At 38.0% G+C, this 14,112-nt stretch overlaps 1 protein-coding gene across 3 annotated transcripts in view; it reads right to left on the bottom strand.

Annotated features, from left to right (window-relative positions):
• The window catches only part of Spock3 (SPARC (osteonectin), cwcv and kazal like domains proteoglycan 3), a 347,623-nt gene extending 334,425 nt beyond the window's left edge, over nucleotides 1–13,198 (bottom strand). For 2 of the 3 annotated variants that reach the window (XM_040742237.1, XM_005075174.3), the window contains exons 1-2: nucleotides 13,077–13,198; nucleotides 12,394–12,582 (exon numbers count right to left, since the gene is read on the bottom strand). In XM_040742237.1, coding sequence (XP_040598171.1) covers nucleotides 12,394–12,582 — 189 coding nt within the window. In that variant the 5' untranslated portion in view covers nucleotides 13,077–13,198. Of the gene's footprint in view, nucleotides 1–12,393; nucleotides 12,583–12,852; nucleotides 12,971–13,076 lie in introns of those variants that run through there. The other variant, XM_005075173.4, reaches the window with a different exon arrangement.
• Nucleotides 13,199–14,112: the final 914 nt, after the last annotated feature.

The following is a 14,112-nucleotide window of genomic DNA, read 5'->3' on the forward strand; positions in this document are numbered from 1 at the left end:
GAACATGTAATCACACCACTGGGGATGACGGAAGCATCTCTGGGTCTTACTGGCCAGTTACTCTTGCCATGCTGTTAGAAACTGTCAGAAAATAAGCTGGAAGGAATTGAGGAGAGCATCCATTGTAAGCTTGCCTCCACATTCATAGACACATAAGTGCTCATGAATTCCCGCAAACAGGTGCACACATGAGTGTGAAATTGTACACACACAAATATGAACTTGTAGATACACACAAATGCACAACATAAAGAATTAACAAAGTAAAGAAGAACACTTGTGGCATGATTCCATTTACATAAAATATGTAGTAATTTTAGTAGAAATCAAGGTATTGGAGATTGTTAGGATGGAAAATCCTTCATTGATATAGAATTTGAAGTTTCTAGGATATAGAGTGCTTGAAATTATGTGTACTAAAATTTAAAAAATGCTACTTAAAATCTGTTTATAACATTTAACATTATAAATTTTATACTTTTAACTACATTTTACATTGAATGTATACTCTGTATATGAAACACTATACTAAATGATATATTATATCTCAAAACTCCCCGTCTATGATAGACAAATAAAATACTCATTCTAGGAAAGAAAACATTATCATTCCTGTGCTTAAGGCCAAGAACTTTGGCTCTCCAATGCCAGTCCAGTTCTAAGTCTTTTTGTCATATGATATTTTTGCAGATTCAGGATGCTATAAAACATCATAGATGGTGTGATTAGAACTTTGATCCTTGCAGGGACTCACAGCATACACTGTATGATACTTTTTCTTGCCCTAGGCACCAGCAACAAGCCACAGCACTCAATCAACCATGCAATCCAAGGAAAAACAATGAATTCTCACCAGTGGACAAAATTCTCTCCAGTGACTTAGAGTAAATTATATGTGCACACACATTTTGACTTGCCAAATGTTTGAGTTGTGATAGTTTTATCATGATTTGACTTCTTCTAAAACTGGGAATTATCAATACTGGAGATAAAGTTTACTGTACCTAACTGAGTATGAGTCTTTGCACCTCATTTCCTGAACTATTCCATGGGAAAATATGTGTTACAAATGTAATTCGTTTATTCACAAATTGTCAACAACAGAGACAAGATACAAAGATAGGTAATTGAGAATTTTTTTTACTTCAACCTAAAGCAATTATTTTAGGGTTTCCAAAATATCTTCTGGTGTACTCTTATATTTCATCTTATCATTGGAAGAAGGAAAATAAAGCACACACAACAAGCAATCCATCTCTGATTAGAATACTTTCAATTGTTAACCAAGCAAGAATCAGGCCTTATTTTCTTAAACTTTTAGTAATTACCTCTTTTGATAGTTTCAATAAACCCGCTTCTCTCGGCATCATCTAACTTGAGCAAGGTAAATAAAACTGAATACTGTTTCCGTGCAAAATGCAGACAATTTATGCATTTAATTTATTTGAAGTCATTTGATTATAGTGACTGCCATTAAATTTGTTAAAACATTTTTCTTCAACTGGTCTCAGTTTTTACACCGGAATTGCTGAACTCACAGTAAACTCCTCACCTGAGAAGACATAAAGAAGCCTGTAATTGTTCTAAGAATTCTGAGCCTCTGGTTTCACTATAATGTCTTTTTCATTGATAAAATTTCTTTTATAATATATTTAAATATTTATTTATTTTCTATTCATAATTAAGCCCATTTATTTCTACTGTATAATATAGTGGGTATATTTCCTATTAACATATTGAATTTTTATAGAGTATACTGACAATAAACATATAAATTCAGAAAAATCAATAAAAATAACGTGGAAAATTGAGTTATAATTTATTTTTCCTCATGTGTTCAGAAAACAGAGATGTTATATTTAAATAATGGGATCCCATAGCAATTAAGTAGACAGACCAGCACAATATTAATTATAAATTCATATAAGAACCGAGAGCATAATACAGACAATTAGGCAGGTCACATATACTTCACTTGCAATTGGATTTTACTTATAAAGTATCCACCTATTACATATAATTCATCTTCATAACATAGAATATATTGAAACTATTAAAGTCTACAACCAAAGCTGCCAAATGCTAAAAGCTAAAAAAAAAATAAAATATGGGCTGCTGCAATAGCAATGTATTTAAATTTTCTTTTTCTTATTGAAATAGTACTATGAAAGTAATCAACAGCATACTTTCTCATGAAGCAATTGTGAAAACAGAACACTAAATTTTCTACAACTGTCCTTATACCTCATAAAATCATAAAGATTATTATTATTATTCATTAGGTCATTGAAACAACAAAACACCATGGTTCTATTTCTGAAGGAAGGAGTTCAGTTCAAGCCTTCTAATTGTCTGCCACCTGGGGTGTCAGGTAGCATAGAAAGAATGCAAAGGCTGCACTGCAGGGTCTGACAAGTCAGGTGTGCTGCACTTTCCTCTTAGTTGCCCCATGATACTAGTACCCAAAAGAGAGTCCCTAGTTTACAAGAGTGAGAGCTACTTGAACTGGACAGTGCCATGGTTGCTAATGTTACTCTGGTAAAAGATTCTTACACACACACACTCACACACACACACACAACTTATCAATAATTATTGATGCCTCAGAACATAGTTCAGATGGGTTATCAAATAGTTGTAGTCGAAAAGGCTTCCCAGAAAACAAGCTAAGTGATGCTGATACAGGAAAATAAGCTTTGTCATTAGCCTCCTTTTAACACCCTACAAGATATTCTTTATTGATTCTGACCATCAGCAGTTCCTCTTACAAGTAACATGTAACTGCTGCCACATTCCTAAACAGGCTTGGTTACCAGGCATCTCAGCTCTGCCCTAAGAGGCATTCCTTATACTGTTCCTCATGGTTAAAAGAATAGAGACATGGCAAAGCATCATGTTGGAAGTACTGAAAACAACACAAACAGCTTACAGGCAATGATAAAACTCACAGTATCAGTAGGTATAGGACATAATACTGAGAATTCCTTCAAGAGATATCTACAATGAAATTTATTAGAGAGTGGTCAAATGAAGTAGTCATCAATACTTTCCATCCACCACCAGATATGGCAAACATTTTCTTAATGTCAGTTAGTCTTTCTCCAATGGAGATTAAATTTCCTAGTCACCCTGGTAGCAAAATGTTGACATGTAAATACATTCTGGTTAATTCTATCCAAGCAGAAGTCATACATGAGCACTCTCAGGTCAACACATGAATGAGGTACTTTTCTTAGAAACCTCATGAATCTTTGCTAGATGAAAATCTCCCATTAATGAAGGTCACTGCCTCACAAATTAACTCTGAAACTGCTAGACTGAGTGGACAATCTTTGTGTAGTCAGAAATGGAACAGGATGATAAAAGACAACACAGTTATAAGAGGTAATACTTAAAAGATTTCCACTTGGCAATGTAAAATGAAATATAATATAAAGTGAGTGTAATATCCTATACTTCAATGTAATCTGTAATAACTTGATAGAGTTATTGTAGTAATGCTATGTGAACTGTAGCCTGGTGTAGGACTCCGACCTTGAGCAATAAGAACTTCATAGTCCAAAAACCAAAACAAAAATTAAATGTTGAGAGCACATAAGATAAAAAGATTTTCACAAATGAGAAAAGACATCTAAAGACTCCAAGAGCTTCGGGATCTGGATGATATGTACAAAAGATTCAAGAATCTTCCTTCAGAAGTAAGTATATAAAATAAAATAAAATAACATTATGACCCAGATCATGTAAGCATCAAACTGAAAACTGAATAAGAGCATAAAATGTCACTCTGAGTCAGATTCATGAGATATAAAAGCATCCAACCCATAGACTTATTATAGAAATCCAACATAAAATGCTTTCTAGTTTAGCATGATGCTCCTTTTGTACATGTAAGTCACAAGTTTGAGGATTCAGTGCCAAAGAAGCCTACTTCCTATAAGAAGACTGTGACCATTCTCAACCTAACCAAGAGTAAGACAGAAAATTAATGTGCATTGAAATCATCTAGGAATGGTTATGAGCTTTCTATTGAAAATGTTATCTATAATGTGTTTAATTCAGATGTCTATATGCCTAGATCTATATTCCATATGATGATCTCAATTTTGATATTATGCTCTCTGTACCTATACAAAGATATATATGTATATAACACATTTTATTTTACATATATTTAAATATATAACAATGTATTACAATACATATATGATAAATATGCATACATATAAATATATGAAATACACAAGGAGAAATAATATCCACATAGCTAATTTTCAAAGAACTCATTAGAATTATGAAAGAGTAATGCATATTTTTTGCTTCACAATGAATTCTATGTGTAAGGGTTTGTAAGAGAGATTGACCAAATGGTTACAACAAAGTAGACTTCTCAACAGAGAAGCTTATTTGACACCAGGACCACAACACAGCAAATGAAGAGACATCCCTTGGCCTACATCCTTTATCCTGTGATACTTGACATAAGAAACATCAACTATAAATCCATACTGGTAGATCCATAGTGATATGGGGGAGAGAATGAAGACACAGGTATGTGGAGGATTAACAGAACCATGTCAAAATTAGGACTCCTATGACTGGATTCATGATTCAGAAAAGTGTCAGTCCTTACTTCCCCATGATTCATTTTCCTTATAATAGCTGTGGTGTTCTATTCCCCCTTTTAAGAATTATATTGATTTTCTGTAGATAAAATATCTTTGGGATTTATACAGTATCAAATCCAGTCCCATAATAATATGACTTCACTCTTTAGTTCTCCACCTCTAGGACCTGAAAATGTGTTCATAATAGTAAAAAAGACTCCCAAGAACTAAACAGTGCCAAAACACCAAAGTAAAATACAGACAAAAAAATACTCTGATGAAAATGTAAGGAGTTAACAGACTTCTGAAGAGAAAACTATATTTTGACTATAATACAATGCAAGAAATGGGGTACACAACAAGGATGTCTGTTCCACTATATTCATAGCAGCATTATATGTAATAGCTAGATCCTGGAAGCAACCTAGATGCTCCACAACTGAAGAGTGGATAGAGAAAATGTGGTACATTTACACAATGGAGTACTACTCAGCGGAGAAAAACAATGGAATCTTGAAATGTGCAGGCAAATGAATGGCACTAAAGGAAACCATCCTGAGTGAGGTAACCAAGACACAAAAAGACAAACATGGTATGTACTCACTCATATATGGATTTTAGATATGGATCAGGGGAGTGTCAGCCTGCAATCCCAGTGCCGGTGAGTCTGGGAAATAAGGAGGTTCCCAAGAGAGATGCAAGATACCTCAGAGAAGTGGATGAGGCAAGATCTGCTGAGCCCATTGGGAACATCATGGGAAAGGAGAGGGAAGCAAGAAACACAGAGGGTGATAAGAGGAGGGAGAAAAAGGCATGGGGGAGCAGGAAGCTTGAGTTGAAGAAAGAATAGAGGAGAGCAGGATGAGAGATACCATAATAGATCGAGTCACTATAGGCTTGAGGAGTGAGCTGACTCTAGTGAGATCTCCAGAGATCTACAAGGATAACACCAAATGGCAAACTAAGCAATAGTGGAGAGACTACATTAATTGCCCCTCCTTGATGGTAAGGTTATGACTACCTTATGCCATCCTAGAACCTTCATCCAGGGATCGATGGAAGCAGAGACAGATACCCACAGCTAAACACTGAACTGAACTCCAGGAACCTAGTGACAGAGATGGAGGAGTGATGAGCAAAGGGGTCAAGACCATGATGATGAAACCCACAAAGACAGCTGACCGGATAAGGGGGAGCTCTTGAATCCCAGACTGATGGCTGAGAGACTAACAGGAGACTGATCCAGACTCCATGAATGTAGTGCCAGTGAGGAGGCCACAGAAATCACTGGAGCCTTCGGTAGTAGATCAGTGTTCACCATGGTTAATGAATGAGCTTTGGGAGCCCCTTCCAAATAGAGGGATGCTCTCTCAGCCTGGACACATGGGGAAGGGCCTAGGTTCGGCCCAGGATGAAATGACAGACTTTAGAGATCTCCCCAAGGAGGGTCTCACCCTTCCTAGGGAATGATGTGCGGATTGGGTGGGGGGCTGGGGGACTGATGGAGAGACAAGGGAGGATTGGTGGAAGAGGGAGCTGGGACTGACATGTGAAACATTCACATTTCTAATTTAAACAAAAAACATATATTGAGGGAAAAAAGAAGTATAACTTAGTACCACAGTACACATTTAGCATGTGTGGTGACCTCAGTTCAATATCTGGAATGTGGATTCATAAATACACTCACATGCACCTAGTCACACACACACACACACACACACACACACACACACACAAAATTCACATAGATATGTATGCTCATAGACACACATAATCACCATTACAGATACAATGTTCTTTTTGAGAAACATTGATTATAAACACTTACATAAACATTGGACATGCATTGTGATGGTTAGAATGAAAATGCCTCCCATAGGATCATATATTTAAATTCTTGTCCCCACATTTTTACAACTATTTTCAAAGGACTGGGAGATGTAGTTAGGATGGAGGAGGTAGGCGAGCTTTCATTCTTCAAAAGCCCATGCCATCTCCAGCAAGCCCTCTCTATGCTTCCTGCTTGTAGAACAAGACAGAAGTAATGCTCCAATACCATGCCTCCCACCATGATGGAAATGAATTCTAGTCCTCTGGAACCATACGCACAAAGTTAAACACTTTCATTTATAAGTTTATGGTGATACATTGTTTATGATCTCAAAAAGCTTCTGAAGATCTGAATGCCCAAGCCAGTTAGTCACAGATTTCAGGCAATGGTGGCACACACCTGTTATCCTAAGACTCAGGAGACAGGCAAATGGATCTCTATGAGTTCAAGGCCACCCAAAGTTACTTGAAAGTGAATTAGTCTGGATTAAAAACAGAGCTCACACCTTTAATCCCAGCACAAGAGAGGTATATAAGATAGAAGAGGGTCTGGATATTGACATTCAGTCCCCCAACCACAGGCAATAGTCTCCAGCCAATATTGAGGGCAGGATCTCCCAAGCTTTCATAGAGGTAAGAACTATCTATTGGCTTGGTTTATTTGCTTTTCAGATCTTCAGCTTGAATACCAGTATCTGTCTCTGGATTTTATTAGTCATGTTACATAAGCTGCCATGGTCATGGTGTCTATCATAGCAATATAAAGGAAGTAAGGAATTCATTACTGAGAAGGTATTCCTGGACAGAGATTAAACATGAACTATTTAAATTAACTCACATTATGAACAATTTCTTAATGATCATTAATTATATTTTGGTTATGCACTGCTGCAAAGAAAAATAGTAAAATTCAGCTACTAACCACAAGCAGTACCAATGGGGAGACATCGTCTAGGCTAAGGTCATCCCTGCTACTCAAAGTCTCAATAGGCATGTATCCATGACCTTAAAGCCACAGACAACTGAAAGAGCCTTTCATAATTTTCTATAAATAAGAATACAATAAGTTTAAGTGTTTGTGGTGGTTTGAAAAAAAATGCTCCCCCTCAATATGGAGTGGCACTATTAGGAGGTGTGACTTTGTTGGAGCAGGGGTGGCCTTGTGGGAGGAAGTGTGTCACTGTGGGGTGGGCTTTAAGACTTGCTATGCACAAGCTATACCCACTGTGGAAATAGACAGCTTCTGCTGCCTACAGATCAAGATGTGGGATACTCAACTCCTTCTCTAGAACCATGCTACCTGCCATGAAGATAATGGACTGAACCTCTGAACTGTAAGCCAGCCACAATTAAATGTTTTCCTTTATAACAATTGTTGTGGTCATGGTGTTTCTTCTCAGCACTGCAAACTGTAACTAAGACAGTAATGGAGGACTGATGACCAAAGGGATTAACCCCCAGAAACAGCTGACCTGACAAGGGGTAACTCTTGAATCCCAGACTGATGCCTGGGAATCCAGCATGGGACTGATCAAGACCCCCTGAATGGTGGTGTCAGTGAGGAGGCCTAGGTAATCTACTGAGCCTTGGACAGTAGATCAGTATTTATCCTGAGTATACAAATGGACTTTAGACTCCCATCCAACAATGTGAGATGCACTCTTACCCTGAACTCTTGGGGGAGGGTCTAGGCCCTGCCCTGGATGAAATGACAGACTATGGACAACCCCAAGGAGGGCCTTACCCTCTCTGGGGAAATGAGGGGATAATGGGGGGGTTGGAGGGAGGGCACAGGAGGAGGGGAGGTAAACGGAGAGGGACCTGGAACTGACTTGTGAAGCAACCTTATTTCTAATTTAAATTTAAAAATAAATAATAAAAAAGAAAAAAACAATTGTTTTATTGTCTCCATCACAAAAGACAATATTCAACAACCAGAACAGACTCTCTGGAGCCCTTGCTCTTCCATGTCCCAGGAATGATCAATCATTATGAACCACCTTGTCTCCAATGATCCACTCATTCAAGAAGCTCAGCTAAGATGAAAAGATGAGTTGAAAGAAATATAGAAGATAAGGAAGGTCACTCTTCAAAAACTTTAGTAACCTGCTTTATTTTTACAAAGTAAAATTATTGCCAATAAGCCTCAGAGACACTTGAGACCTTTGAGTTAAATCCAGAGATTTCACATACAACAAAAATGCCTTGTTATGTACATTACATTTTCAGAGTTTTATACTTGTCCTTTAGTTGTGGGCTAAATTCTTAATTTTTAATAGATTCTGTTACTGCCACTAAACATTAAAAAATTACTTAAGTAGAATATTAGATCCAAAATTTTATTGTGGATTTTATAACATTAATGATAATCATTATTGAAGCAGTTAAAAATTAAGTCTAGGTAATTTTTGAAGCATATTTTTAATTTGGATTTTTTGTTTTAGTTTCATGGTATAACCTTGACTTTGCTGTATGGTGGACTGAAATTATTATGGCTATATGAATTCCTTCCCCTCTGCTCTTACTGGACTCCTTCCAATGAACAGCACTTGGAGGTCTCTCATATTTTGTCTTTATTGTCATTCTTAATCACCACACATACTTCAGTGAAATCAATAATATATAGGGTTAATGATGGTATTGCACCATGCTTTGCAGAGTTCTTCATTGGTTAGCAAATTCTTTGCTCAATTATTACATGGTAAAGGGAATATTTTAATTGAACTTATGAATCACAAAAGTTTAAAGTATGTAATATATGAGCCATCTGAGTTAATGACTCAGTTTCCTCCTAATCATCTCAATATATAAGAGAGAATGAGTTATGATATTATGTTCCAGCTCTTGGACAAAGTAGTGATGCTCCCCAAATACTTCTCCCTATGAAACTTGTACAATTAATATCACAATCAAGCAGAGCATCAAAAATGAAAAGAAAGGAATGCAACTAGTATGTTTACAGAGCACACACCCCATTGTTGAGAGGAGAGTTTAGGCTTTGATTACGTAAGTATACCTTGTATATACTATATCTAGCTATATCTAGCTAGTAATTTTTAAATATCTTGACTTCTTCTATAATTCTTAAATTCTGTGAATTTAAGCTTCAATTTTTATACTACTTATGAAGTGATCATCAAAGAAATAAAATTTTCCTATGTTATAAAATTACATTTGGATAGGAAGAAAAGCCAGAAATATAAGACAAAAGGTGTCATGAAAATTAGTAGTAAAGAGTAGCCAAAAATATTCAAAGTTCTTCCTTTATTAACACTCATGCTCAGTATTCCCTTATTTTCATTATTTTCCTTAATTTTTAGTGAGGAAATTGTTACTAAGGATATTTTGTTCCTCATCTTTAAATATTTACTACAACAAATGTATATATATATATATATTAAATTAAAATGTAAAAAAGAAATGCTAAATTAAGGCTATTCAATTATAATTATATATACAATAAAGTTTTGAAATATAATTCAAAGGAAGGCAAAGTTGAACTTTTCAAGAGGTTACTTATAAAATAATATTAACTTTATAAGAAAGTATGTAAGACTTAATTTCAAATCTATTATCCTGGAGAATTAATTATACTGAAAAATTATATTTTTAAATTCTGTCAATTACCTTCTTATGAAGCAAACATGGAAAGAATTTGCTTAAGTTAAATTGTTTTTATGAAAATGGTCTCAGATCCCCTTATCTGCTTCCCTTTCTCTATCCTGAGCACAAACTCATCATTTTCCACAGAAATCTCCAACAGAACGTTAGAGTTAGACTTATACCACAGTAAATTCACATTTCAAACAATGCCTTATAACCATGTGCTTACATCTAAAAGTGACTAAATATCAGCTCTTTTTGGGCTAATAAAAATGTGAAGGAATGATTTACTCCAAGGGAAAGACGCTATGAAGACCACAGTTTTTCAGGTAGTCTGCAGAAGCTTGCACATGATGCCCTTTGCAGAATGGAAGCCACTCTGTCAGCTCTCATTTTGTCATTATCAAGGAGCAACAGGTACTTAAAGATAAATTTAATCACAGTTCTTTTTATCTCCCTGCCTACTTTTAGTGATCCTCATTAAATGAAATTGTTTTCCTACCATGGCTACTTTAAAACAAGACTTCAGTTTTTAAAATTTAAATCAGTTACATTTTGTTGGATGCATATGTGAAAATGGATATGTTAGTATATATCAGAAAATCCTCCTGCTGACTTAACGGGTTTTTTTTGTAGACTTTTCCAATGATGGCATATAAAAAGCCCTGAGAGTGATGTAATGGACACACTCTATTTCCACTGAAACCTAGCATATTTACTTTTATAGTAAGCAACTCAGCTTGTCACAATTCAAAAGCTCAAAACTGTCCAAAAGTCTACTGTTTTCTCTTAATATTAAAGTAATTCAACTAAACCAAGAGAACTCTGGGACACTCAGGATTTAAAGTGTTTTAGAAGTGTCTAAGATTCTTCTTAAAAGATAGTAGCTATTCAATAAATATATGTCAATATTGGAAGAGCTGTTCAAACACTGCCAAAATATTCAATATTTTTATTCTCAAGTGAAGGCATGATAAATGGTGATCTTCTCTTGGTATAAAACATCTGCTTTTTTTTTTTTTACTTCTTATTGTACTTAATATTAGTGTTAGCTTAAAGCAGGTAGCCAAGAGCTCAGTCTTTACATGAGTAAAGAACATTCATTTACTAAAATAGTGATGTTCACATTTCATTCATAAAGCAAAACCGAGTCTGGCAGGAAGAATGAGACCAGTCATTTTCCATGCATACATTCATGTTGTGTATCATCTGTATTTACATTTGGACTATGATCGCATTTCTTTGGTCTCTGTGATATTTTCCCTTGCCAATTCCTTTATGGGGAAGTGGTGGAAGAGAATGATATATCCTGGATGAGAATTAGTCCAAGCCTCCATTTGTTTTCTTAACAGTGCGAATCTTAGCTAATATGATAGAGAAGTTGTCTCACAAACCGGAAAGCAGTGACGATTCTCACAAATGCCATTAAGCGGCTAGACAAGGAAGATGAATCAGTCTGCCAATTCTCAAACCCCTGGGTTTTACAGGGTGGACTAGGGATGGGATTCAGAGGTCAGAACGACCTCCTCAGGGCATCAACCAAGTTCAAGGCTCTGAACACAGCAGCAAGTATTCTCATAGGGCTCCATTCATACCAGGTGGGGATGACTAGTATGTCCTGTCCATTGACTCCAGGCAAACAAATGTGGGTGCCTCTAAAGCTAGTTGCTTTGAAAGAGCTCTTTAGACAACTCCCACAGGTATGCTAACAGTTTAACTCTTTCATTACAGCTCACATTCCTCCCTATAACACCAAGTGCCGATGGAAAAAAAAAAAGTCTTCCAGGGTAAGTGATTGTAGAAACAGAATCTGATGAGCAATTTTACGTAATCAGCAGCAGTTCGACTTCTGCGAACTGATAATGCCAAACAACCTCCCACCGTCAGAGAGCTGGCATTTATAAATGTTACATCTTTCTACCTACTCCCTCCAATTCCTTAATGGACCATTAGTAACAAGATCGATCCTAGTTACTTTATAGCCAGGCAACGCAGAGGCACCTCTGTTGTGTTTCCTAGTGCCAGAAACACCATTCAAAAGTTGAGAAGGTGAAGCAGCTACTTTCCAAACCTTTTGGGGAGCAAAAGATTAGGGTGTCCTGAGGTGGACAGTAAGAAGCGAGAGAACATGAGTGACCTAACTCAGAGGTATATGCAACAAGCAAATTCCTACAGAAGCTGTGTGGTAAGGAGTGGGGACAGCTAAGTTCTCCAGCAACACTGTCAAGCTTTCTCACCCCACCTCTGTAGTTCCTTAGAAAACCAAGCCCCTTCTCCACCTCTGCCAGCCACAGCAAAATGCCAGCCCCGAAGCTAAATGCTCCTGGGTGAATGGGTGAGCATCACTTACGTCTCGGAATTTGTTCCACTGTCCGACTTCCTTGTCATACTGAGAGATTGTGGTGAGCCATTGTTTTTCATCCAGAAAATTACCGCTGTCCGACCGCCCCCCGGCCGCAGCCACCGCCGCGGCAGCTGCAAGAGTCTGGCTGCACCAAGCCGCTGCACACACACACAATAAGGCTGACACCTTGAGCATCTGGGAAGGAGACACAACCAGGGGTAGGAAGCGGTGTCAGATACTGGGCACGAAGATGGGGGCACCCCTGGAAGGCATGCATCAGCAAGGACGGGTTGGAGAGAAGGGGAGACGAGCAGGGACGGGGGTCCCCTTCCAGGAGGCTTCACCCCCAAACCAGGGCACTCACACACACGCAGACCCAAGGGAGAAGAAGAAGGGGGTCTAAGGGAGGAAGCCCCAAGCAGCGAGCGTCCCAGCGGCCAGATAAAACGCTTGCCGGCCCATCACCTTGTTGGGAGCGGGCACGGAGCTCGCAGATGGAAACGCAGCCCAGCTCTGACAACTCGCTTCTCGCTGGAGCTGCTGCACGTGCGCCGCCCGTCTCAGCCGTCCACTCAGCTCCCGGCGCCCAGCGCTCCCCCCATCCCACCCTCCCCGCGCCTATCCCTCACCAGCTCCCCTTGCTTCACCCCTCCCTCCCCCACCTCTGTCTTCCCCTCCTCCTATCCCACCTTCCTCTCCCTGAATCCCAGCTGCAGCAAGTTCCGGATGCTAAAACCTGGCTGGAGCCAGAGAATGCTGTAGGCTCCTTGCTTAGGAATCCTTTGCTTCCTAACCTCTTGCCTCCAGAAGAGGTACTCATGTTCCAAGCACAACCAGATCATTCTTTCTGCTCTTAGAATGAATGCAAAGCATGGGGTCTCTCTATCCTGGCTGCTTCTGTTCTGCAGTTACAAGCATGGTTGGGCACATGTAAGGAAAGAGATCAAAAGAAAACTTTATGCATCACAGAGAGAATCCCTGGGACTTTGCTATGAACCTGAACTCAGCTCTGCCTCAGCTCAAGTCAGATCATAAGGCCTTGGGAGAGCTCTTAAATGTCTGAAAATGTCTGTGCTCCGAACTTCTAGATTATTTCAGAGCCAGTTATTGTGGAAAGGTGTGGGTTTGCTTTCCTCTTAGGATTCAGCAGGCAGCGTGTTGGATTTCACCAACATACCATACTCAATGCACACACCCATTTCTTCCTAGAATTTCTCCAATAACCGTTTAGCTGTTTGGATGCTACCATACTGTACTTGAACCACAAACATAAAACAAATAATTAAATAAGTCATCTATGCTACTCTTCTACAAAATGAGCAAGCAGCTCTTGTGCCCTAACCAGGATTTTACACCTCAACTTCCACTGATGGCTCCCAAGAAAGGGACAACAGTAGGATTCATTCCCCATGCAGAATCCTATGAAAAAATGTCTTCTGTCTTCTTAGAGAAAGCAGACAAAGGGAGGACAGTATGTAAGTCAAGAGATTTCTGGTAGCTTGAAGACTACAAAAGTGTTAGATATCTCTATTTGAATCATTTGGTAAGTCAGCAAACAACACCTTCCCAAGCTATGACCTTTGAAAATTTCTTGTATTTTCTAAAATTCAGGAGTTATTCATTAGAATAGTAGCAACAGCTACTTTACATATTCTGAACACTTTGTTCTCAGTTGTATTATTATTTTTAATCATATTTTAAAAGAAATGAAACTGATAAATTTTA

This window comes from Mesocricetus auratus, unplaced genomic scaffold, assembly GCF_017639785.1.
Source record: "Mesocricetus auratus isolate SY011 unplaced genomic scaffold, BCM_Maur_2.0 Super-Scaffold_6731, whole genome shotgun sequence".
Classification (NCBI taxonomy): domain Eukaryota; kingdom Metazoa; phylum Chordata; class Mammalia; order Rodentia; family Cricetidae; genus Mesocricetus; species Mesocricetus auratus.